General features: G+C 42.0%; 1 protein-coding gene across 4 annotated transcripts in view; it reads right to left on the bottom strand.

Moving 5' to 3' along the window:
- The window catches only part of WDFY3 (WD repeat and FYVE domain containing 3), a 142,576-nt gene extending 119,401 nt beyond the window's left edge, over positions 1–23,175 (bottom strand). For all 4 annotated transcript variants that reach the window (XM_026847526.1, XM_026847528.1, XM_026847527.1 and 1 more), the window contains exons 1-2: positions 23,077–23,175; positions 1,952–2,162 (exon numbers count right to left, since the gene is read on the bottom strand). In XM_026847526.1, coding sequence (XP_026703327.1) covers positions 1,952–2,131 — 180 coding nt within the window. In that variant the 5' untranslated portion in view covers positions 2,132–2,162; positions 23,077–23,175. The remainder of the gene's footprint in view (positions 1–1,951; positions 2,163–23,076) is intronic.
- Between the last annotated feature and the right edge of the window lie 4,047 nt (positions 23,176–27,222).

Raw genomic sequence — 27,222 nt, 5'->3', positions numbered from 1 at the left:
CTAGCCAAAATGTATTTGTACAGATGAAAATAGCAGAAACCATCAATCTTTTCACAAAATCTAAATGGCACCTGAGACTAGTTAGGCAAGAGCTGATTCTGACAGAGTAAGAAGAAAACTTGAGACTATTGATTTGTTTTTCAGACTGCTTCAATACACCAGCTGAATAAAGGACAATGAGAGAGAAAAAATGGTGCAAAGACATAGGCCAACTACAACTAGGCTTCAACATAGTCAAGTGGAGGGACAGAGAATTAGGACAGAGCCAAACAGTGTAAAGGAGGAAAAAAAAAAAAAAAAGGTTAAGAAAGGCAGAAAAGAGAGAAGGGAGAAACAACAAGTACATTAAAAAGTTTTGGGTTTTTTTCATCTCTGAAGTCTAATCGAATTACTTCTTTAAACTGTTGTACAGAAATAGGACATGCACTGCTGCACTAGTTTTTCTTAAACCCAGTTGTACTACCAATTGCCATGTCCACAGATACGACGCCACCACAAGTAACTACCACAAGGGCCAGGAAAAAACGTCCCCACCCGCCGATTACAAGTACTTAAGCAGCTATAGTGGGTACGTTCCCTTTATCAGAAGCATCAGCCACCTGTAACCACCAGAGGGAGATTTCTAAGCATAACTGCATCAAAATAATCTTCACGGGCTCAAACCAAGATTAAGATTCCATTGTGCTAATTTAATTAAGAAAGTCCATAACTGAAGGGCATACAATCCAAGCAGATAAACTAAAGAGGAAGCAGATGAACTGAGCTTACTTCTCCCAAACTCACACAACAGGTTACCAGTAGAACTAAGACTAAGACCTAGGGCAACAGCACATTTAGGGGATCTATCCACTAAAGCATGCTCCCTAGTAGACTTAAAATCTTATTAATACTATGTCTTGACTAGGATTAATTTTTCTACGTAACATGTAAGGAGTTCAATATCTAATGCCATAAGCCACACTTTAAACAAAACATCAATCTACAGAAACAGAAAGCTGAGTTGATTTTCCTATCAACTTCATTTTAGTTTTTGGATGCTTCCAGTTCTCCATGGTAGCATATACAAGCACAAATCCCCATCACCCAAGAAGAGCTTCAGGAGCAAGGGTTCAGGTCATAGCAGGAAAAGGAAAAAGAAAAGGGAAAAAAAAAAAAAAAAAAGGACAGCTAGATCTGTACCATCTGTACCTATTGCTCTTTCAAGACCCTAAAATTACCATCAAACATTATTCACAGTGAAGTGGCAGAACAACTGAGTGACACAGGACATCAGGAGGATTTAGCTCCTCTTAATTCCAGTGACAGTCATCACAGTCCTGCCTTCAAACAAAATCTCAGGCCTGAACACAAGGGAGTGGTGAAATATGAACAGCACTGTACAAGTGGCTATTAAATCTTCCCTACAGATTGCTTGTTCAAAACCCCCCTTGTCCAAGGAGAGGCATTCAGACTCAATACATAGGGAAAGGCCTACAAGGGCAATGAGAATACAGAGAAGTTCTCACAAGAGGAGATTAAAATTGTTCAGCTCGTAGCCTAGGAAAACCAACCAACTCTGTCAGGAGATATTATGATTGTTATCTCTAAATATGCATCAGTACAATAAATGTGAAGAAGGGAGAAGAGTTATTTAGACTCAAGGACACTGCTGTCACACAAACACGTGGGTATAAACTTAGTACAAGTAAGTTTAGGTTGGAAATGGGATGACTCTGTAATAACAGCAAGCTCTGCAGAAAATCTCCGTGACAGTCTACATACAACTATGCATTGCACTTCAGAAAAAGCGGTAATAGAAGGAAATCTCTAATGGTTTCTCCACTAACACAATGCTACGCAAGGAGAAGGGGAAAACTGAAGGGATGCCAACAGAATCAAAGGCCTTGGGAATACAAAATACAAGCAGTCGATTCAAATGAAAAAAACATCTCTTGCAGATTCTCTAGCTTACCCTGTTAAACACTGGCAACATCATGTAAAGTTTTTCTTCTTGTTCTTTCTGGGTCATGTGCCGTGGAGGATGACAGAGCTCCGTGAAGAGGCGACGCAGATGCATCAAGCCCAGTGCGTTATCCTGGGGACTACACTCCTCCTGCCGGGGCCGGCCCATGATCCTCTTCACCATATTCATCTTGACTGACTTCTGGAAGCTCCCTTGTATCCTGTTCAGAAAGGATAATGAACTTACTGAGTACAAGAGATCGAGGCATTAGTCCATCAAAGCCTTTCAATACATAGCCCCCTCTCTCACACTAAGTACCACACTGCAGTTAAGAGCATCAGCTAATTTTATATGCTAGGCATTGATCAGTACGTGCCCTGAGGATTTACAGCCAACAGTGGGAACCAGGAAAACACCTGATGCTCTTCAGCACCAAGCACAACTGACCAGGCTTTGAATACCACAAAACTCTTTGGTACCTTTTATTAGATAATTTTTATTATTCTTTGGTGTGTGAATTCCACAGCATTTACAGAGCATTATCTACCTAATGCAAAGTATTCTCAAAATAATTCTAGAATAAAATCAGTACCCGTTATGTACTTTAATATAGCAAGACCTTCAAACTCTCTCAGATACTGGCTTTATCATACAGAGGCATACTTAATTTTTTTCCTGACTTTCCTGTGACAAATAGACAAGGCTACCCAATGGAGCTATTGCTCATCTCACACCTCAGCTATCAGGTCTGCAGAACATCACCTCCAGCTTCTCCCTCCTGGAGCACAAGAAACTTGTTTTAGAATCATATAATGGTTTGGGTTGGAAGGGACCTTTAAAAATCATCTTTTCCAGTAGCTGTCAGCGTGGCTGAAGGCCCCTAGTAGAATCAAAGCGTGCAAGTGTGATGCTTCCTGTAGTTGAAGTAACAAAGTTCATCAACGTCCTCCCTTTGATACGTGGTCTGTACTAAACACCAGCCAGGAGGTTTCCTTCGTTGGCTTGGTCTCTACTTTTCCCCATAAGCTCTCAACGTGTGCATTGCTATTTCAAGAAAAGCACTGTGCGATCAATTCATTTTTTAATGTAGCATCTTTCCTTCCCCGCCTGCTCCTCCTGAGCAGTTTTTAGTCATCAACTGCAGCGCTCCAATCCCGTGATTCATCCCGCCAAGTTTCAGCTGTAGCGGTCAGATGACAGCTTTCCAGCTCCTCCTGGTTGTTACCCACGCTGCTTGCATTGGGATATAAGCATTTCGGTTTGACTGTCAACTCTCTCGTCTTTTTGGAGAGTTGGGGCGCGTTCATTACCGCTCTGGTAGGTTCACTCATGCACTACCCCATCCCTCAAGGTCATTAGTTCAGTGTGATTCTCTAAGTCAAGCCATCCGCCAGCAAAGATGCTCTTTGCTCTTCTAGGTATGTGTATGCCATCTCTCCCCAGTAATCTGTATTTGTCAAAACAAAAAATGTCCTGTGACCACAGAAGCTAAAGCCCTGGTGTGCTGGGTTTGTGCGGTGGGGTTCTGGTAGCAGGGGAGGGGGTGGTAACAGCAGTGGCCCCTGTGAGAAGGCTTCTCTAAGCTCCTCTGACTCCAAGTCAGACCCACCTCTGGCCCAAGCCAAGCCAATTAGTGACGGTGGCTGCGCCTCTGTGATAAGATATTTAAGAAGGAGAATTGGGAGGAGGAGGGGAGTGAGGGAAATACCTCTGCAAATGCCGAAAACAGTGGAAGAAAGGAGGAGGACATGGAGGTGCGCGGAGCAGAGATCCTCCACAGCCCATGGGGAGAGGACAGACTGTGTCCTGCACCCATGGAGGGCACCGGGGGAGCAGATGCCACCTGCAGCCCATGGAGGACCCCACGCCAGAGCAGGGGCCTGAGCCCGGAGAACACCAGGACTCTGAGGGCAGAATCCCATGCTGGAGCTGTATGTTGCTGGGAGGATTGCGACACACAGGAGGGCCCCACGCTGGAGCAGTTGGTGAAGAGCTACAGCCTGTGGGAGGGACTCACGTCAGAGAAGTTTGTGTAGGACTGTCTCCCATCAGAGATACCCCACGCTGGAGCAGGGAAAGAGTGTGAGGAGTCCTCCCACTGAGGAGGAGGGAGCAGCAGAAACAAGGGGTGATGAACTGACCACAACCCCTATTCCCTGTCCCCCTGTGCTGATGGAGGGGAGGAGGGAGAGAAATTAGGAGCAAAGCTGAGCCCGGGAAGAAGGGAGGTGTGGGAGAAGGTGTTTTTAAGATCTGGTTGTATTTCTCACTGTCCTACTCTGATTGTTAAATTGTGGTGGTGGTGTTCAAAATGAATTGATGTTCTTTTTTCTTCCCCAATCAAGTCTGCCTTTTGCCTGTGACCATAATGGGTGAGTCATCCCTCTCTGTCCTTGTTTCGATCTCCGAGCCTTTTATTTTGATTTCTCCTCCCCGTCCCTCAGGGAGGAGTGAGGGAGCAGCTGTGTGGTGCTCAGTTGTCCCCTGGGCTTAAACCACGCCACCCGGCCATGACACGAGCCACAAAGCCAGGTGTTGATGTGTTGACCTCTGCCTGCACCCCCATCTCTGACTGGCAAGATAAAGTAGAAGATCACTTGGGCCCTGTCCCCTTCACTCATGACCCCAGGGTCTTAAGTCCTGCTCAACTGACCTTGCCCAGGTTCTGCTTTACCATGTCACTGGTGTCTACATTTTAAATTATCTCACAGATATGACAAGAGTCTGTATTCAGTCTTCAAAACAACACGGACCACATCTACTGAACATGAGACTGAAGCCTATCAAGCAGGACCTTGCACAAAAGTTGAGAGGGACAGAGCAGACAAATCCCTCAACTGACACAGACAACTGGACACTGTGGCAGAAGGGAGTTTTCTCACAACTACATTCAAGTAAGGCAAGGAGTGAGGGGGAAACGGGGAAACTGTTTCAGCTCCATATATGAAGTTAAGGGGACCAACAATTAAATACTCCACAGAATTGTGGTGTCTACCTCTCATCGCTTAAAGGTGGATGGGAAAACGGAAGTTCAGTAACAGCTATAAAAAAAAATATTCAAGGGCGTTTCCCCCAGAAACCTGCACCTTTTCCCAAAGTCTTCAGTTTGGGAACTCAACTCTTGTTGTAACAACATGTAAACTAACATAATACCACCTCTGAGCTCAAAGAGCTAAAACTTCACTGTCTCAGCAGCAGAAAAAAAGTCCGTATTTTCTTTTTCATAAAATCTTTTAAAGATAATATTTTAAATTCTTTTTTATGATTCATGATGTGCTGACAACTCTAAATCCAGCACTGAGAACGCATGCTGTCATTGCATCCACCACTGCTGTGGACTTCTGCTAGTGCAGCCAATTTTTCTTTTTATTCCTGTCGCTTTACTGAGCCTAAGCACACACCTAGAACTGGCTCAGGCACACAGCTGTAGGTCAAGATCTGACAATTTTCTTAGAGTGAGAGAAGTCCAAATCCCAGTGTAATAGAGACTGCTTCTCCAAGACGCAATCAACCTTCCCTGGAGTAGTTTTAGCCCAGAGGAATGACAAATGCAGAGAACAATTAAAGTAGTCCCCAGTTTCTCAACAGAGTCATGGTCCCTCCTGCCTGTGTGCCAGGACAATCACATACTCATCCTCAGTGTAAGAGGAGAGGCAGAGAGGAGGGGAGGATAGATGTAACAAAGCAACCTGGGCTAGTGGAAGGTGTCCCTGCCCAAGGGTTGGAACTAGATGGTCTTTATGGTCCCTTCCAACCCAAACCATTGTATGATTCTACAAACATAGTGTAAATAACATCAAATTAATTTCATTTTGTGTTTCTTCCAAAAGTAACCAAAAGACACTACAAAATTGACATATTGTGTACTTAATTGTTGGAACTCCAACCCTAAAAAAAAAAAAAAACCACCACCAAACAAAACAACAAAGACAACAACAACAAAAAAACCCACACACACCCAAACACCGAAATACCTGAAGACACTCCTTTCTAAAAGACACTGCTCTGGGAATATCCTTTATAATAAAGTATTCACTTCCCTGATGCCTTTCACAGGTACGTAGTCCCTGTTGCACTGTACAAAGGGAAGGCAGGGGTAGTAATGCTGACATTTACACACAGATCTTTGCAGTATATGCTGCTTTTCTTCAACAATGTTATCCACCCTCTGGATCAGCTTTTTCTGGCAGTACTTTTTGCTCATTCTCAGTCTTCAAAACCACGTAAAAGCTACCTTCAATTCCACTGCAGATCAACTCAAGTGTACGCAACATATTCATTTTAAGCAGAGTAGATATTACTTGTGGAATTATTCCAGAGCTGAGTCCTACTGTGTTTCTGTCTTATTAGAAAAAAGGCTGGCACAGCCTCCATTTATTTTTGCCAGTCCAAACCTAGTGATAGTTCTTCTGATTACCACAGCACAGATTATCTATGGAAATACAAGGAAGATAGCTGTGGGAGCTCCAACATTAGGCCCAAATCTTAGACATGGGAGAAGGATTATTCACGCTTTACAGCAGACAAAAGCTTCCTTGCTGTGAATCTCAGTAGCAGAACTTACTTATCCTAATAAAACATTTGAGATGTTTAAGCTCATCTAAAATAAAAATTTTAAAACCAAACAATTAAAATTTTCAGAGGAATGATACATTAGAAATAGTACACCAGAACATGACACACATTTGCTGAAAAGTGGTGTGTTGCTACTAAGTCTTGTCTAAATATTTTGGCTGAGGTTTTCTTTGTTTAGGCTTAGGCCTGCAAAAGCGAAAGCAGAACGCCTAAACCTTTTACTACAAACAAAAACAATATCTAGAAGGACAGACATTCCTATTCTGCTAAGTAAAAGCAACTGCACAGTCTTCACATCAGATGTAAACCACCCTGATGTAAGTTCAGGGTTAAGGCCTGGCAGTCTCCTTAATGGCAAAATCAAACGGCTTTCAGTATTTTCACTAACAGTCACCTGTTCACAGCTACTTGCTTACATACAGCACATGATCATCAAGCACTATGCGCAGCAAAAGCCTACAGGAAAAGAACCTTAAAAGAAGCAAACTCGCAAGTTAGGGAACACCTGTGTTGTAGTTGCTTGTGGAGGTTGAATTTGGCCTGCCTCTGCGCATGCACCACCGTACAGTCTTAAATTGCACACTTACTCCCTAGAGCCAGTCCCCCAGAGGGCCGCCTGACTCTCTCAGTAGAAAGCCTGGACACAGCCCTCGCTCCACGAGAAGCTGCCCTGTATTTTGTTACTTCACCCCTCCAAGCACCATGCTACACCTTGGTTACTGCCAGCCAGACTGAAAGCCTGCTCTGCACACAGAGTGGTGCAGCTCCTCATGGGTTCCTCTGTCCTGCTCATCACTGCCAGATCAGAATGCCTCACAGCTATTAAAACAACTTATTTTCATAAATCTGCCCCACAGCACAGGCATGTTAACAGCCTCAATATACACACAACAATCAGATGCACACACCTTACACTAAATTTGGAGGTGTCTAATAATCTGGGTATCTAGCATAAGAAACTTTGGAGAGTAGCTAATCCTACGTGGCATCTTGTAACACCTGAATCTTTCTGCTTGCTTGTGTTGTACCCCTTAGAGATCAGCTGATGTCCTTCTCCCTGTCAGTTTGTGATCGCTAAGCTAGATGCCCAGTACACAACTAGAAAGCAACTTCAAAAAAACCTCCTGAGGAGTTTTGTAGAAGAGGCAAAGACAGAAGCTGGTTCTCAGGAGAGGAGCCTCTTCCCTGCCCTGCATACCCTCTCCCAGCATGGACAGCCCAATGCAGCCACACATTCTTTACTCCATGGCCCTGAAGAGTTACTTCCCCCATCAGGTCCAAGCAGGCACGCTCTTCACAAGGAACTGTTGAGCTGGACAGTGCAGCTGTTTAGTCTTTGGGTTTTTTAAGCTGAGTAAGAAGTCAGAAGTTATTTTGAAAGAGCAAACTAAGCAAGCGGAAGCTCTATTAATGCAGCCTCACAGTGACAGGCACATGAGGAGGGTTGAAGCAGTTTGACCCACTGCACCCATCTTTTGCTACTTGAGCTTAAAAGGTGAATTAGTGTCAGCTGTGTATCATCTTGCCCTGTACGGACCAACACTAAAATAAGACACTTGATGAGTAGATTTCAAAGATGCACAAAGACAGCAACAATTACAACACTACTCTTATAAAACACATTTCTGTTTTCTCCTGCTGGTAGAAGTAGAAAAATCTCCATGCGAAGAGAAATGAAGCAAACTGTAAAGGCACAGCATGAGCATCTTTACTTAAACAACCCCTTTGTTTTCTTCCACTGGCTGTCAGGTGGCTGCACATTTGCCCATGAGCATACATGAGGCTGATCCATGTGAACAGCTCCAATATAAACCCATTCACCAAGTTATTGACTCTTCTGTTAAATTTATATGGGAATCATACGGGATAAACACACAGTATTCTTGAGAAGTCTCACTGGAGCTGGTGCAAGAGGTAACTTCTACCCTTTAACACAGTATTTTGAAATGTTTTCTATTGTTAGTGGAAGCTGTTGGACAAACGAGCATAAGTTACATTACATAAAATACCAACAATTTACAAAGCTCTAAGACAGACACTGTAAGAAAAACATAACACACAAAATCATTAACACAACTTAGAGCATGATAATACAAGGGTAATACAACTAGAGCTATCAAAACATTTGTGGAGCAAAAAATGTAGACAGAAGCTGCACAAGACACTCTTATTTTCACAATAGCTATTACAGGTCCAAGCTGTGCATCTAGTTCCAAAAGGGTGTTATTTAAATAAGCAGCTAGGTAATTATCTGCTTCGTAATTACAGTCACAAGTGTTTCTCCAGGCACTACATTGGTATTACATCAGCAGCTTAGCAGTGAAATAGGAATCAGTTTCTTCCTTTGCAGATTATAATGGGACACCAGCCCACAGCTCCAACCCAACTATCTCAGGAAAATGAAACTTAAGGTCAGTCTTGTTGCTACAGTGAATCACAGAAGTCCATCACAGTCAGTAAATTCCACACTTGTTATTTCCCTCCACACCACCTCTTTTTTAAGATTTCCTACCCTTGTCATTAACACTAACATTCTGAGGGATGATCATCAACATGCACTATTAAAAAGGACGTTTTCTGCCGTTCAAAAGAAACAATGAAGAGCTGTTATTGGCAAGATACACATCCATTTGTCCTTACAACTGTACAGGAATAATAAATTCTCTTTGTAGGCAAAAACAGCAGCAGGGAGGGGAAGCGAGGAACACAACTACTTCCTCCCATTCCCCCCCACCCCTCCAAGGAAAACACAGCTACTTACACAGAAAGAAAATCTGGCACAATGAAGCTGTGCTGCTGAAAGGAAGCCATCAGCTCTCCCTGACGGACTGATGTGGGGAGTATCGCCTTGTCCCTGTAAGACGGGGCCTGGAGCAAAGCCAGCATTGCGGACTCAGTAAGAAAAGTGCCTATTCCTGTACTAAGTTTTCCTCTTGTTACACAGCTAGTCATCTGGTTAAAACAGGAACTATTTCATTGAGAAATCCTCCCAACAGGAAAACACCATCAACTCCCACTCCATTTTTTATACTGTAAACTATTATTAAGGAAGGTGTGCAGGCAAGGATTTGCAAGGTTGCACTAGTATTTCAGGGTTCTGGCTTCTCTGTGGTTTGGGTTTTTTTTTCCTTTGCACTGAAATATTTTTAAACTTATCTCAAGGAACCTTATGTTATCACCTGAAAGCTTAACCTTCCCTTTTCCAGATGAATATAAGTGAGGAAGCCAACCTAGTGAAAAACTGTTTTGTTTCTACAGGTTGAAGAGATGCTTACAGAGGTGTCTCTTTCAGTTCACAGGTAGTATCCAAACCAGAGAATTCAATGCAGTTATTTTTTGCTTCAACATCTCAAAAAGAAAGGTAAAAGAAAAAAAAAAAAAAAAGGCTTGCTATCCTAATTTGGGACATGTCCTTCCTGTTATCTGAACTCAAATCGGATGAGTATTTAAAGACACAATTTCTTTGTTACCTGCAACATTAGAAATGCTGTTCTTAGTCAGTCTGACCTTAATGCCTTAACATCTCTGCAAACAAAAATTCTTAATATTTTAACTAATATGAAGAACTTAAGTAACTGATTAGCCAGAAAAATACAGACACAAAACACAGACTATCAGTCTTCTTCCCAGGCCCATTTCCCACAAATTATTCATGATAATGACACATAATAGCAAGTGCTGATAGAGTAGATTTCCTGTGGTTTGGACCTTCTTGAAGGTTAATGTTTTATATTCAGTAAAAAAGAAGGGCAACAATTAAATAACAGTGATACTTTTGACCTATGCTGCAGGCACTGAGGAAAGCTGTACTGCTAAAGAATAACAATGCACATATTTCTTATTAAGCTTTAACTTAAAATGAACTTCAGTTCTATCGGTTGTGCACTTCATTTTGTTCAAATAAGACAATGAAGTACTGCTTTTCACTTCTGCGTATATACAGCCTTTTTTTTTCCCTGACTTACTAGCTTACGTCTAGAAGATAACCCTATGGCTGCATGTTCTAATTCTTTAATAACCACTAAATCTTATTTCCCAAAATTGCTTCCAGTACTTTAACAAAGTATTTCCAAGCTACAAATGTTTCTTCCACCACCTCCAAAACATAAAGCCCATAAAACAAAGTATTAAATCCCACCACAGCTGAAAACAACATAGAGTATTTCTCCAAACCACAGTTCGAGTTGCATCAATTTTCTTCACTTCTATTTCTGTACACAAAAAGCACGGACAACTTTTAAGATCTCAAGTGCAGACCCACCATCCATTAGGCCCTTGCAACCAAAGAGCCTGCTTCAACTTTATGTTTTAGTGCAACAGCACACACAGAACAACTGTTACCTAGCATGAAGGACCACTGATACACAAGGGGAGGTGGAGGTTGTGATTAAAATCATTATTCCAAGGTATTTAGGGCGGGTGCTCTGAACTCCAAGCTCCATCAAAGAGGAAGGAGCTACAGGTCAGTTTTACAGAGAGCAAAGAAGAGACAGCACACGAGGAAGCAGGCACGTGCACCGCCTTTTCCTAGCAGGAGCAAAACTGTCCACACAGCATCTAGAATGTGATTTTTGGCTGGATGTTGATAAAATTCGATTCTACATCTTTATTTAGCACACATTAGGATCCGTCACCAGCACAAATACAATTCTCAGTACTGCTCAGTAATAAACTGATAACCAAGAGAAATGATGACAAATGTCACCAAAGCAAACTGCCAGAAAGCTCAAATATGGGCTTATTTAGACCACACATATTCATTTAAGGTTTCTGCCTTTGCACTTTTCACTCTGCATCTTTTTCAACTAAAATCAAAGGCAAATTCTCACTTCATCTTGAACTACCACACACTACCCCAAGAACCAAAAAGTAATTCTGCTTTTGATAACCACTGGAATAGATACATCCACCCCTTGTTCAAAAGTGGCTTTTGAAAAAGGTCAGGGAAATCTCACAAATTTCACATTCCAGAAACTAAATAGCATGTAAACAAACACCCCATCTACATCCAACTAAGAGGTGCAGAAAACCTCATCGTTGAGGTTAACTGTAAGAGTACAGACCGTCCTTCACACAAAACACCACCAAAAAATACACTCCAACCCTAAGGCTACCTGCAACGCAGTTTAACTGCTGGGTTCTACATCACTTCTGTGAATTTCCACGCAAAGTCTTCAATCACCTCATCTGCATATAAACACAGATCTGATCTCCAAAAACCAGTTGGGATTAGCTAGCCGTGAAAGAAGTCTGAAATTCCATACTGCAAACTGTTCGCTGTATGCCATCTCCTTAGCTTGGACAAAAAAAAAGGTAATATTTATACCAGAAGATGATTTTAAATCATTAGTGCAAGGGAAAATGTATTGCCATTGCAAGGCTGAGGACCAAATAAAACTCTTCGTGTGTAAAAGAAGCCCTTCTGCTTTAGGAGATGAGGAAAGGTCACTCCAGGAAAAGAATCTTAGCATGTTTCATTAACCCTAATCATCAGTTACAGTAAAGATCAAAGTAGTGGCTCTGTGTAGGGATTATGTTAGAAAAGAGAGACCTGCATTAGCACGTTGAGGTGGTTCATTCATAGACATTCAGGCTCCGAGAAACTATTTGTTCATGCTTGTGCAACCATACCACTACGACATATTTTCCACTCCTTTGACCTGTTTCAGTGTAGTCTCAAACTGGCAATCCAGCCCTGAGTGCAATAAACTCTGAACTAGTTCTGGGCATACAATTCCTTCTCCCCTTCAAGGAGCAAAAAGGACACTATTTACCAGAGAAACGTGGTAAATAAAGCGATAAAAATGTGTGCAACACAAAAATCCCAACGGGAAGAAGGGAAGTCCATGGTGGCTGGAGCAGAGACACAAAAGATAACGAGAAAAAAAGGAGATGTTTCTCCACTGACATGTATTTTTGGAACACTCAGAGGAAAATTTGTGCCTAGTAAATTAACAAGTTTCAGACTGAGAGAATAAAAGTTCTGGCTTTCAGTGTTCTCGTTTGCATACATTATAAACATATCATATTACTTTTGGAAACTAAAATTTACCAGGTTACTGTTAATCTGGAAATTTGTAACTGGACACTTTTGCAGGTGTGAATGATCCCATTCACACCAACTAGCTGGCAAGACAACAGAAAAACCAACTCAAATGATCATGCAAACTTTGGTACTGCTATTAACATTTACGGCTGAAAAACATACTGGAGGAAAGCAAGCACTGAAACATTGTTCTGGTTTGGAACATACACTGAACGAATTGAGATAGCTCAAAAACATTCGCACCTCAGCAAAATCATCTGAAATGGGGGAATCGACAGATCATTCAAAATCAGAACATGACACCAAAAACTCATAAAACAACTAATCTGTGGAGTGTCACGAAAAGTTTGCTGAATACTATAAAGACAGGTAAGAACTGGGGAAAAAAAACAAAAAAAACCCACCCAGAACAGGGTATTTACTTCCTCAATATTTTTGGAAAGCAAATTCTAATTAATGAGTTCTTGCTATGTTCTGCGGTAAAATATCTTGAGCATCTTTGAAGGCTGTTTTTCTTGGGTGTTTTGTTTTCAAAAGGCCTGAATAAACTGATTTGCATTAATTGGACAAACAGAATGCCAGTTACAGCCTGCTGGGAATAGAGCAGAACTGAAATTTTACTTTGCCAACCTGAACTGCATGGCAATGACTAAACCATGCCATTCAGGAGAGAAAATGCTGCTAAAAAGAAAAAAAGAAAAAAGGGGGTGTGGGGGGTGGCAGCAGGACAGACAAAAAATAACAAACAAAAAAATAAAAGCAAAGTAATCTGGGATCTGAAGAGGTAAGTGTGTGCTTGGTTGGCATGCAGACATCAGTAAAGGCATAGGAAAAAACAAACACTGTTCCAGAGGGTGGCTCTTGCATTACCAGTGAGCAAGTGAAGTAGAAAAGCCTTCCTAGAAAAGTTATTCTGCTAGAATAAACAATGAAACAATGAGCCGTTATTAGGAATGGGGAAGGAAACCCGTGAGCTTGGAACAGGTTGTTATGTCTAAGCAGTGAGACCAGGCACCAAACACAGCCACACGTGCAGTAACGACACGAGTGATGAGGTCAGTAAGTACAGTTCTGAGAGTCAGCCAGCAAAGACACCAGAGTTTTTTTAAAAATATCATGGTATAAGGCAAAGTGGGTGCCCATTCACTGGTGTGGTGGTGTTTTTTCTTCCCAACAGCAATCTACAGCATGAACTCCAACCAGCTATGTAACACAGCCATTTATATACCCAAAAAGAAGAACATTTCTTCTGCCTTTCAGAAGCTTACATATGGAAGAGCAGTAAGTAGAAGCTCATCACCTGTAAACTTTGTCTCCACAGAGCTGTCCTTGTTTCTAACAACCTGGATAAGAAAAACAACAAAATGATCCTACCAGCACATGCCTGGCTGATGTAATAACATTCCTCTCTCTGCTACCATCTAGTCAGAAAGAGGGCAAGAGAAACAGCAGTGCATCAGCATTAAAATCAGCATTAAACCCCAGGCACAAATGCTTATTTCTGAAGCAACAGGAAGTAAATCAGGGTGAACAATCACATCTTTAAAGTTGCATGTTCACAGTATACCTAAGTGCAAAATAAAATGAAAAAGCCCAAGACCTTAAAATCGGCCGTTCAGACCAGATATGTATAGAGAAGCAGTAGAAATACTTGGATACACATCACTACTGCCTTTCAGACAGTAACTGATCTCTTCCAACTACTCCATTATTCCACTGTGTGGTTGCTGAACTTGACCCCCTACATATCCCCAGGCAAAGGCTCCTCTACAAATGGCATTGAATGGACTACTCTTGAACGGACTTCTCTTAAGCAGGGTTCACCTACACTGAAACTAGGATGGTCCAGAGACACTCACTGAGCGCCGGTGGATGCAAATGCTGCATACCATACAGCACAGAATCATTCAGGTCTTGACTCTTGAGGTCATCAACTTCAACCCTAAACTCAACACTGCCAAGTCCACCACTAAACCATGTGCCCAAGCACCACATCTACACGTCTTTTAAATACCTCCCAGGATGGTGACTCTGCCACTCCCCTGGGCAGCCTGTGCTTGGTAACCCCTTTGGTAAAGGAATTTTTCCCAATAGCCAGTCTAAACCTTCCCTGGCACTACCTGATGCCATTTCCTTGTGTCCTATCATTTGTTACTTGGAAGAACAGATCAACCCCCACCTCTCTGCACCCTCCTTTCAGGGAGTTGTAGAGAGATAAGGTCTCCCCTCAGCCTCCTTTTCTCCAGGCTAAACAATCCCAGTTCCCTCAGCCTCTCCTCACAGGACTTGTTCTCTAGACCCTTCACTAGCTTTGTTACTCCAGCAGGTGCATCACCACCAGGAGAAACGGTAAAGCTTCCTTCCTACATTGGATGTAACTAAGCAAGCATTGTAATGATGGGGTAAAAGCACTGTCTTTTTTCCTCACTTTCCTTCTCTTCTGCTCCTCATTCTCTCCACCCCCTCTCTGTTGGATGGCAGAATGATCCTCTGGGCTTGATAGTCACAGATGGCAGATAAAAGCAACTCGACCCTTCTCAGTTTCATCTTACACCACCCTGTGCCTTAAGGGCTTTAGGCAGAGCTAGACTTCACCTTGGGCTCCCAGACCTGGCTTCGTAAACAGCCTCCCCACACTGCACATAGACACCCCTTCTCAGGAGCCTCACACAGAGTGAAGACTAAAGACAAAATTCTCTCTTTCCAGGAAACAGCTCTAGCTCCCCACTAACATGCAGGAGATGCTGCTACTCCCGGATGACTGGCTAGAGTCTGGAAGAAGGCTGTCAGGCTTGCAGAGGAAGACTGGGACAGAATCAAGGCAGGATACAGCTCTTCTAAATCAGAAGCTCCCCATCAGATCCACAAGGTTTCTGTCCCCCAACATGTGTCAGATAAAAAGACTAAACAGAAAAAAAATAATAATAAAAAGGAAGAAAAAAACCCCAAAACACCCCACAAAACCCAAAATCAAAACACAAACCTACAAAGCAGACTAAAACCGCAGACTTTTAAACAGATATCAGTTGCTCAAGTGACCACATTCTTCCAGCTCTTCCATCAAGTATTTAACATTGCTGAAATTTTTTTTGTGTTCCCTAGCACACTTATTAAATGGTGTAGATATTCTTGGACATTAAAGTTGGTATCTCTCAGAGGGGCAAAGCTGCAACATTTTCAAAAACCCACGCTTATTTAGCTTGCTTTTTATTGCCAGTAATGGCATTGGCGTATCTATTATTTACCATAACTACTTTCAAAACTATTTTTGTTTTCTGCTCCATTACCCATGTTTTACTCCTGTTTGGCAATAATGCCAAAATGGAAGTTATATTTCACAATGAATAAATGCTTTCTCAACAGAATTTTATGCAGTATACTGCAAGATTAAATAGAACAGGTAGATATCCCCCCAAAAGTGAGCCTTCTCTTATTCAATGAGAAAAAAAATGAAGCCTATAGCAGAGAGACAGGCAAATTACTATTTTAATATGATGGGTTCTTTTCTAACTTTGTGGTATCAGTCAATGTTCTTGGCAATGTAAATTGATAACAAGTTTGCTCCACAGCAGAACTACCACACTGGAGAACAGCCTGGTTATTTCTGCATTTTGAAAACTATGCACACGACAAATTAAAATCTATTACTTTCTTCCTTAGGTGGAATGACAAATGTAATCTACCTATTTTTCACTTATTTCTGTGCAGCCAACATCCTAACCACAGAAAATTATGCACAGTTACATTATGTACTCTATTGCAAGTATCACTGTAATTTGACTAAATCTCAGTTTGCCATTTGGTTCAGTTTCTCTTTGTAACAGCAAGAACAACCACCGAAGAGTCTGACAAGAAGGAAAACTTTTCAGAAGCTAGCCGTGTACTTAAATGTTAGTCTAGGGGGCAAAAAAAATTATCAATGCAAAGAAATACAAGTAGTTTGCTTTCATTTAAGTCTCATCCTACCTCGAATTCTTGAAGTTCAGCGCAAGCATCTTAGCTTTCAAATCCTCTCCTAGTAAGATATTACTGATAGGAGATGGCAAGTTCCTCTGCCTACAGCCAGTGCCAGCCCACTGTCAGTAAACATCCTGCCGGGAGTCAGGCGGCCCCCCCGAGCTGTGTGTCGCCACCCCCCAGCGCCGGCTGTACCAGCACCCAGGCTGCTTCGATTGTGGAGCACAGCTGGTCCCTCCTGCCGAGGACAGGGATGCAGGAAGGGCAAAGGGAAGAGATTCCTCCTTCTGCCTTACAACACCCAGACCACAGTAACCCATACAGCTACTTTACAAAAATAAATCAAAAATCATACAAGCAGCAGAACGAGAAAAAAAAAAATTACTCTAGTAAAAAAAAAAAAAAGACAAAAAGTCATCAGGTCTGCAACACAGTCACTGAGAACAACGCATCACAGCTTACAAATTAGTTTGGAAGATGACATTTCTTCCTGCTTTTCTTATCTCCTAGAAAAGTAGATGCATTTAAATTTCACAGCACAACTAATTATTCTTGAAAAATAAAAGGAGTACAAGAGACATGTCTTACCAGTATCTAAATCAGATGCAATGTGTGTTTTCCTAACGTTAAATTTTCTGTGGGTTTTTTTGTTTGGGTGGTGGTTGTTCGGTTTTTAACAGTGTTTACTACTTGAGCTTGCAATGCTATTTTCATGAACAGCACCATACAATATAGAACAGCTGGTTCAGCTCAACACTGCCAGGTGTTTTGTTTTAATAACAACTATTTAGAAGTGGTAGGGTTTCCCAAAGAAATTCATTATTAGTAACTACAGCTACTCACACGTTAAGTCTGACCACTGTATTAGCCCCTCTCTCCAGTAATGACCAAAGGTATAAAAAACAAATTAGGACTGAAGCTGCAGCTCTCTGGAAAAAAAAAAATTCTCCCAGGGCCACAAAAGAATGCTTAAATGACTACAGTGGTCACTGCTTTCTGACTAAACTTATCTCAGAAAAGACCCCAAAAACCCACGTAGTAAAAGCACAACTACTGAAGCAGAGTTTATTCCCATTCTCCCCTTGGGTTCATCTATATACAGACACACACTAAGGAAATATCCTTTCTTGCTGGAGGAAAATACATCAAAAAGCCAAAAATAATAATAATAAAAAAAGACAGTAATTGTACATCAGATGGACTGCAATGTCATTTACAGCTACAGAAATTACTTGTTATTTATGACAAGTCCTGGCCTCTGCAGTGCATCTGTGAAGGTGCGTGGACTCACTCAGACATCCTGCACAGTGCCTGGCCGTTTCTGCACGCACAGAACCTGAGGACAGCACCTGCTTTCCACAAGTGAAGAGAACGACTTTTTCAACACTACCCCTCTTCTCTAGTTTTGTGTCTCCTTTTGACAGGAAGCAGTGCACAGAATGAGGCTAACTATTCTTGTTTGGTTTTAAGACAAACACGATGCAATAAACAGAGTGAAACCCAGCAATATGTTGCCAAACAAAAACACATTATAAAATCAGGTAAATAAATGCTCAATGCTAGGATTTAATTGTAACAATAGTACCACAGCAAGGGCTTCTTCTCTTATACGTCCATATATATTCCTTTACATTTTTACCATACATTCCTTTTTTTAATTTGATTTTACTTCTTTGTCAAGAATTTGCAGATGCTCCCTCGAGTATGCACTCCAGGTTGCTCAATCTGGGAACAAGGAGTGAGAGCAAGAGGAAGGTGTTTAGGCTTTCTACATCAAGTTTTTTGATAATACCTGTTATTTGAACGAAGAAAGGATACTCTAAAAGCTGAGTAACGCAGAGCTCAGACGGGTAGCAATATTCCAGTACCTGATGTAAAGCAGCATTATGTATTACATAAGATGCACGTGAACACACACATTCCCACAACCAATCCAGATAACAAGAGCCTTTGGCACAGGAGTGCATCCTGCATGCTAAAAAGTAAACGCCCAGTCACGGTGCCAACTGCACTCTTGTTACCAAGTTCAAGAGATGGCATCGTTCAGAAAAGTGACTGGTTCAACTCTGACAAATTGCACAGAAGGAAGAAAGTCAGCTTACTAGCGAAGGCACACATCGGTGTAAGGTACAGTGCCTTTCACAGTAGCTGTACATACCCTACTGGAGGAAGCATTTCTGCAAGATTTTCATTTTGGAGGACTAAATAGAAGATGTAGTAGGATATCCAACTCTACCACAGGATGAAGTTTCATCATCCTGAACCACAGAGCAAAGTAAAGAGTAGTAGCCTCCTGCTAAAACTTCTCTCATGCAGGTATTACAGGGGTGACTTTTTTCTTCCTTTTTTTAAAAAAAAAAAAAAAACCCAACACTGAAAAGGTGACCCTTTAGCAACACTGAAGAGTAAACAATATTTCTAATAAACCCTTGCTGCAATACAGCCAGACAGCAGCCCACTTCTCTATTATTTCCTCACTTACAAAAATTGCTGCACATCAGAGTTTCATCTTACAGCACTTTGGACAGTTATTCCTGCAGCTACAGGAACATGCTCTGAGATTGCTCCCAGGCAGCTTTTTGAAGTTCTCATCAAACAAGAGAAAGCTCTAAACCTACACTTACTGTGCCTCCAGTTTGTTTCAATTCATGGGACCTAGTCTTTCCATGGTACTGCCTAAGGCTTGCCTTTCACAGGCTGTCACTTATCAGTAGTAGCTCTTCCATTTGGGACAGAAGACTGGGCATGAAACATTCACAGCATTCTTGCTATTCCAATTGTATCACTGGTGCACCAGGTCTCTGCTGCTAAGGTGTATCTACTATCGGCTTAATTTCTATTTTTGTTAAAAACACATTTGCTAGGACACCAAAGAGCGAGAGCCATACTCCAAGAAGTCAAGAGCAGAGCAGGTAGGGATGACAGAACCAGAGAGCAGCTTCTCCACAGAATTAACCTCAATAAAGATAATTTTTGTCCCCTCACTATGTTTCTCATTCATAAGAGATTGCGGCATCACCAACAGACAGGAGCATGGCAAAGGGAGTTTCAGGCGTTAAACTATCACTAGCAAAAATTATTGACCCAGTGTGAAATATTGGTGCTTATCTCTAAGGGAGCCAGCAAATTAATCTCTCACAATAGCCTGACAGCCCTGCAAAGCGCATTGTGCATGCAAAAAGCACATCATGCAAACATCCCTTTCAATCACAGGTCAAAACAAAGCAGTAAGTCAGACTTCTCTAACATCATCCCAGACAATTATTTCCACATTTCATATCTTATTCTACAAAAACTCTTAAAAAATATGGTCACTCCTTCTTAGTCATACATTTTCTCTCTGTGGCAGAGTAAAGGAACTACTACAAATAAACATTAGGGCAAAGTCCTCAAAGGAAAAAGACCTGAGGTACTGAAGGAAGCGCTGGTAACTCCTCCAGCAACCTAGCAAAAAGAATACAGAAGTTAATTCTTCCCTCACCTACACCTTCAGCAAGCCAAATAATAATCCACACCGTGGACACCTCAAGCACTGCTTCTGCCCGCCCTCCACCCCCTCCACCCTTCCTGAACCTCAGCCAGCAGTGTCCATTTTGGACCCTGGACACAGAAATGCCTGCAGAGAACAGGGGTTGTGGGAGCAGCTTCCAGAGCCCAGACAAGCTGCTTTAGCTGTGTTATGGAGACCAGACAGAGGGAGGCAGCCCTGGAGTTCGCTGCCTCACTGGGTCTGTTGCTGTGTCTCAGGTGGAAAGTCAGGGAGGTGGGACTGCTAGAAGCCTGCAAGAGCAGCTGCCTGCTCCACAGTGTCTAACTTTCTGCTCCCCTCCAGCACAAGAGAAAATCCTGGGACTTTCCAAGAGTGGTTTCCCTTCCACATGTATAACTCAGCAGTGTCCCAAGACCTCAAATCCATATACACCATTTTTTAACGTAACGACCACTTCCATTCAAGTACCAGGTTTCAGTGCTGCAATTTTACTAAAGGATAGAAAAGCACCACAAACGAAAGAGTGTTGGGAGAGGCCAACTCAACAAGCTCAACGTACTTAGGTTATATACACTGACTGTATTACTGTGGTACAACAAATAAACACTGGGTGAGTCAGGTCAAACGAATACACACAAACACTTAGCTTAGCCCAATTACAAAGTCAGACACCTTAATATAAGCCCTTTGTGGTGCCCATACTGTCTACTCCCAAACTGACATCATCTACACATTTAGTAAGTAGACTCTACTCCATCATCTAAATCACAGATGCCATTACTGACAAATCCAGGCATAGCAAGCTAGTAACGAAGTCTGCTTCAAATGTCTTTCCAGGTGATTCCTAATCCCTGTTGACTGCTTCACTGAACCATTTTTAATAAATTTTGCTCCTGCGGTACGGTGACTTAAGGAAGATCCCATTTAAAAATAAAATAAAATAAAATCATATGTATTACATTCAAAAGAACATCCTTCAAAACTTATACACTGCAAGTTATATCACTCCTATCCCTTCCCTCCCTTATGCATCCAATTCTTTTGTCAAGCATGAAGCAAACTAATCAACTTGATATAATTTTTTCCCTGACAAATCCATGTTGGTTGGCTGCCTTCCCTTATCTCATTATCTTCTAGGTGTTCATAAACTGCATCACGACTTTTACTCTTATCCATGTAGCTGTGGGTAAGTCATGGCATAGCTGGAAAGAAACTCAAAGTGGCCCCACAGAGAGCCCGACTGAATCAAACACAGCAGGCTCAGGTCTGAAAGGAATATAACCACAGAAGCAGTAAGTGCAAGCTAATAAGTTCTGCCAGTTCTTGCATGTCCTCAGAACTGGAAGAACAGGATGCATGAAGTGCCAAGGAAGTATTTCCTACATATGTATCTGAACAGCAGATCATGATACTAAAAAAACATCCTTCACAGATTCACAAAAAGTCTGCATTCAACAGTTTGCTTGAAACTAACTGCTTTCCCCAAGAGGGAGACTAACAAGAGAGGAGATGAGCCTTTCATCTTTTTTTATCCTTCATAAAATCTAAACACAAAACATTGGAGGAAGGTATTTGCTATGAAAGAAAGAAAAAAAAAAAAAAGCAAGCAAAAAAGCCATCAGAACCCCTTGGGGACAGATTTATTTTTTTTCATTAATGAATAAAACATTGGAGCCTAAAGCAGCAGCACTGAGCTAGAATGAAAGCACTGATGTTGGCATGCAGGATTTCATGTGGAAGGATGTGTTTTGGGGTTTTTGTCTTTCTGTGTGCTTTTGTTAAATTAGAAGTGATGCCTCCCCCTTGAACATTTTACAAGTCCCAGTTTTATACTAGATAAGATAAAGATTGTAAGAACATATGAATAATTAAAGCTCTCCGTAAGAAACAGCACCACTTAAAAGAACAGTTGTTAAGCTCCACACACCTCTGAGTGACACCAACTAGCACCTCCTTGCTAAGAGGTCTTTTACCACTGGGTCACTTCTTCACTTTCTGTATCTGTGATGTGCTGCTGCATTTTTTCTTTTTTTTTTTTTTTTTTCCTTTTTGCTCCAAAAGGGTCTGTATGCTAAAGGGTATCCTAGCAAAGCCTGGTCATTACTCTTCAGCAGGGACATCTATACTTTTAAAAAAAAGCAGCTAACAAAGATTAAAAAACCTTTACGGTAACCAGGGAGGTTTAATAGATTTTAACTCAACTCCTCCTATGAAATTCACTTCTTGTTTCTTTAAGAGCACTTCAACATGTCTACTTCCTCCCTTCAACCGCTTCATCAGATTTTACATTCATTTTCATCAGCAAAATAAAGCATTACTCAATCTGATAGTTATACGAGCTTTTTTGACTTCACTAGTTAAGAAGAAATCCATCCGGTGATAAATCCACTTAATCCCCTTTAGCTTTATAAAAAATGTGAAAGTAAACTAGATTGGATATTCTATTTGCAAGAGGAAGCTTCTTGTAGGCCATAATATTTGTGGTAAGACTATACAGCTATTGGGAAAAACACTTGCAGCAAGCAGCCTACCCAGCTTGTACACAATTCAAAGAAACTAGGATATAAAACTGAAATACAAAGTCACTCGAAGCAAAAGTAGAGATAACATTACCTTCATGTGGATAGAGAACGGACCTCTCCCAGTCTGTCATTCAACTGAACAGCAGGAGTATCCTTCTCTCAAAATAAAAATGAGAGACTTGAAAAACTCAAAAAATAATCATGTATTATGGTCTCATGTACTATTATCATTCTCACCTTTTTTTTTTTTTTTTTTTTAAACCTATCAATTAAAACCTCCAAATTTAATGCAGCTTGGCTCCGAGCACACATCACACTGTGACCACCCAGCTATGTGTTTCTACAGCATTACATAGATAAACAAACCCCTAAATTTTGTCTAGGTAGAGTAATTATAAACTGACCATGTTCTGACAGTGCCTGAATTAACACTCTGGCTGCGACAGGCAAATGAACTGCTTCACACAAAATTTATTGAAGAAGGAGCTGATTACAAATCAAAAGGCAATTTCTGCAAAATCTCTTAAGCACCCACATCACTAACCTCTACAGCATTCCTGGGATCAGGACAGACAGCTTCAGGAAAACAGGGCCCATTCCCTTCCGAGGTTCCTCTTCAACACCAATTCTTCCACTAGGTAAAGTAAAAGGGATAAAGGTTAGAATATAAATGTGACAATAAAATCACAGAGGTCTGACATTTTGAAATGTGAGAGCAGTCACTTTCACAAAACTAAGAAATCTTTTAAATAGCTCCTGGAAAAGAAACTGTGGCAAACTAGAACTTGACACACAGCATTAAGCTTAAACAAGCATTGTCTTCCCAATTAAATAATACTCACTGAGAGCACATGAACTGCTGGAAGAGTTGCTATAAAGTGCAAGCCCAGTAATTAATGCACTAACAGGCTGTGATCAGCAAAAGCATCCCTCTGAGGAGCTCAGCCATTTCTCATCATTACAGCAGGGGAACAAGAACCAAGTTGCCTTGACCCCAGCCCAGCTGAGCAACTGTGAAGCTACTCGATGCGCCTAACTTTCCCTGCCTCTCCAGTTTTTCCACCTCTTTTTTTGGAGTTATAAAATGCTTATCCTAGAATTTGCAAGCAGATATGCAAAACCCAACAAGGGGCAGTGAGTCTGAGCTGGCTTCAGCATGAGTCCGTTCCCGAGGAGATTCTCCAGCTAACTCAAGGCAGGTGGCAGAGGCAGCAGAACCAGCACTATTCACTGCTGGACCTGGCAAACAATTAGGTACCTCGGTGAAACGCTGCACCTTGGTTAATTAGCCATGAGATGGCAGACCATTATCATACCTCTGATTCCCAGTCAGCCCCATTCAGCACTAGTTCAGGTGTTCCTACACTACACAGTACCTAAACCAACCAGGAAAAGTCTGTAATACGATTCATATTGTTTATTGGTTTATTATTCTGTACATTTAAAGCAGTGGGGAAGATGGGGGGTGGGGGGGTGGCGGGAATCAACACAGGTCAAAAAAGCTGCACAGTATCAGGTCCCTTAGAAAGGCTTTGTGAGAGAGACAGCACTAATGTGACAAACTCACTCAGAGAGATGTTGCACCACTTACTAGCAATAAAAGATTGTGTCACAACATTGGATGCATGAAACTTTCTGGCAAGTGCAAGAGTCAGCATTAACAGCTAAAGCAAACAGTCCTCTTCTATGTCTGTAAAAGCCCCTGATTCTCCCAGGGCAGAGAAGTAACAACATATGCCATTTGAGACTCCCACAGTTTTTAAACTGTGTTTATTTCGTTCTGAGACTAAGGGCCCTTGCTTGTTGAGTGAAGCCTGCTTTTAGAAAGAATATTATTTTAATCTAGGAAATTGGTAAAGGCATCCAAGCAACAAACTACAAAAACATTCCAACACGCCCCAGCACACAGTATGACCGGCTAACGAGTTCGATTTCCAGAGGGATCCATCCTCTCACGCACTTCATGCGCTCACCCCACTACCATCCTCAACAGCATCTCAGCTTCAGCTCACCTACCTCCTACCCACAGGCCACACGGCATCCACTCACTGTTGTTTTCTCAGGGGATTAGCTTCAGCAACCCACCTGCAGCAATGACCACAACTAAACTAAACTAGATAAACTCAGACCAGCAGATATCTTAGAATCCAGCCTCACATGTGTCTCCGCATCCAGGCCCACGATTTATGTGGTATCTTAAATGCTTCAGTGCCAGTGCTAAAGTCCAGGCTCAGCCCAGGCCTGGCCAACATACCGCAGGCCCATGTTGCCACGCAGAATCATCAAGGCCAGAGAACCACCCTACAGTATCCTTGTCTTATTCAACGTGACAGGCTGTGGAAAGCCTTCATCCTCCCCTTCTACCTGTCTTGTCTCCCCTCACTTTCATCTCATCGTCATGAAACTGGGGAAAAATAAGGAGTCAGCAGCCAGCACCAAACACTGCGTGTGTGCCCAGCATGTGAAACAGTAGAAGCTGGACTACAAATCCCAGAAATGCAACAAGCAGCATGAGCACTTTTATTTTTACTTCTACAGAAGCAAGTGAATATTTAAACTAAGAGGATAAACAAATGGTCCTTTTGTCATAGGAACAGTTACTGGGACTAGCTTGACAGCAAACGTCAACACAAAAATGGAACTGTAGTTTCTGGCACCTTCAACTGCATTTCACTCTGTTAAGAACTTTTTTTATCACCAACAACCTCTCAGGTCCAAAACAATAGATTACTATTTTTAAATACAGACAATGGAAGTCTCAGGCAGGGTCTCTACATCAGATCAAACTATGATTAAGCCAAGTTTAATTAACACCTACTGTATTTGCAAAACTCAAATGACCAGTTACACTACAAGTTATCAAAACCCACAAGGTTACTTGAGCAGAAATCAAAGGGTAGTATGGGCATCTTCTCCAGTTAAAGCTGTAAAAAAACATCATTAGAAAGTGAAACCCAGACTGTAACCTTGCGTTATTTACTTGGTCTAACAGAAACTAGGTGCAGTAAAAAGAATAAAGTTGTGGGAGCACCAAGGAACCACACCTCCAGCTGGGTCTTTTGGGACCTGAGCCATGGACCTTATCTCTATTCCCAGTATACTTGGAATGCCTTGTCTCTAAACCTTGATTCCCTCACATTTATTCTACTTTCATATTTTAAGTTTGTTACAGTCACAATGGCTTCAGAAATACTTCATTAAAAGCGGGGGGGGGGGGGGGGGGCAGGAGGTGCTGTTTAAACACAGTTAAAAGAACTAAATGCCTGCCTTTGTGCCAAAAATAATCCACTCCTATTTTACTTACATCAACCAATCTTTAGTACTCTCCAAGCTTAAATTCTCCCTGTGGTCATCAGCTGAGTTACCTAAAGTGGCTGCAAAGCCAACAGCACACCCTATTTCTACTACAGTAATGAGAAAAAAATAAAGATGTTTTCAGCCTTGAATATCCCAAAACACTGACATCCTCCAAAGAAATGTAATTAAAATAAGTCACAAGACAGCTTAGTTTAAAACAGACTGTCACAAACAGCAAAACTCTGGAAGCACCCAAGATTGTTCCAGCAACATCAGTCTCCTCACATCCCCCACCAGCACCCCAGGCAGAAGTGGCAGCTAGTGTATGTTCTCCAACTATGCTACACTCGGACGAAAACCTTGCTGCAAGTTCTGAGAAAGGAGAACTGTTTCTGGTCAGTGCCAAGAGGGCGGCATAGCTTGGGTCCCTCCTGCTTAATTAATCAAGTCTCCTCTGTAAAGGAGAAACACCTCTGGGAAACAGACCAGCATGTTAAATGCTGAGAACAAAAGCCTTCCTCTTCATGCTTGAGGAAAAGATTTGTGTTTTCCAAACAATCGAGACTCAAATTTACCTTTCCTAGAAGATGTCTTAGGGCATTCACCCTCTCTCCATCCGAAGTAGGTTCCTGACCCTCCAGAAGGACAGCGGAGCTCCTGGTGGCACGCAGGCACACAAGGGACTCCGTGGCCGCACTGCCTACAGGCCCTCCTCACCCACCTCTGTCCACCGAAAGGGTGCATGAAAACAGAAGTTCACCCTGAATCAGACTGCACCTTTCCAGACGCAGGGTGTCTGGAGAAGACGTGGCACCTTGCTCTCTGGCTAATGGCTTCCCCATCTGCAGATCCCACGCTACCCAGAGGCTGCTGAAGCCTGGAATGGAAGAGAAGGGATTAAAAAGAACCGAAGAACCAAAGCAAAGAACCAAACTACCCATTTCATATTGGGTGTCTTCTCACGACCATTTCCAAAACACATCAAGTGGCAGCTGCCTCATGAAAAAGTACATGACAAGTAAACACAACAGAGCTGCCACGTTTCCTCTTGCTGTGCAGGACAAATACCTTCATCATTCCTCATCCACCAGAGCCCATCCGCACCGCTGTAAGTGGGGCGGCGGGTGATCCAGCAGACACCAGCACAACTGAGAAGCCATGCTGCCAGCTCCCAGCTCTGAGTCACTTCATTTTCATGACCCACCACTGAACTCTGGCAGCAGCCACATCTATTATTTTCCAGAAATCAAGTGTCATTCAGAAAACAAGTTCCAGTCACCAAAAACACCCCCACCCATGGCTTACATAAAGCTCCCTGCTGCACTGAAGGGATTCTTTTGCTTCAAAGAGTTAGAACATGTAATTTGCAACTATTTTTTCAAAGCATAATATT

The sequence above is a fragment of the Athene cunicularia genome, assembly GCF_003259725.1.
Source record: "Athene cunicularia isolate RWA chromosome 4 unlocalized genomic scaffold, athCun1 chr4_part2, whole genome shotgun sequence".
In the NCBI taxonomy this organism is placed as follows: Eukaryota; Metazoa; Chordata; class Aves; order Strigiformes; family Strigidae; genus Athene; species Athene cunicularia.
Note: the sequence above shows the minus strand (reverse complement) of the source record. Positions and strands in the feature narration are given on the sequence as shown.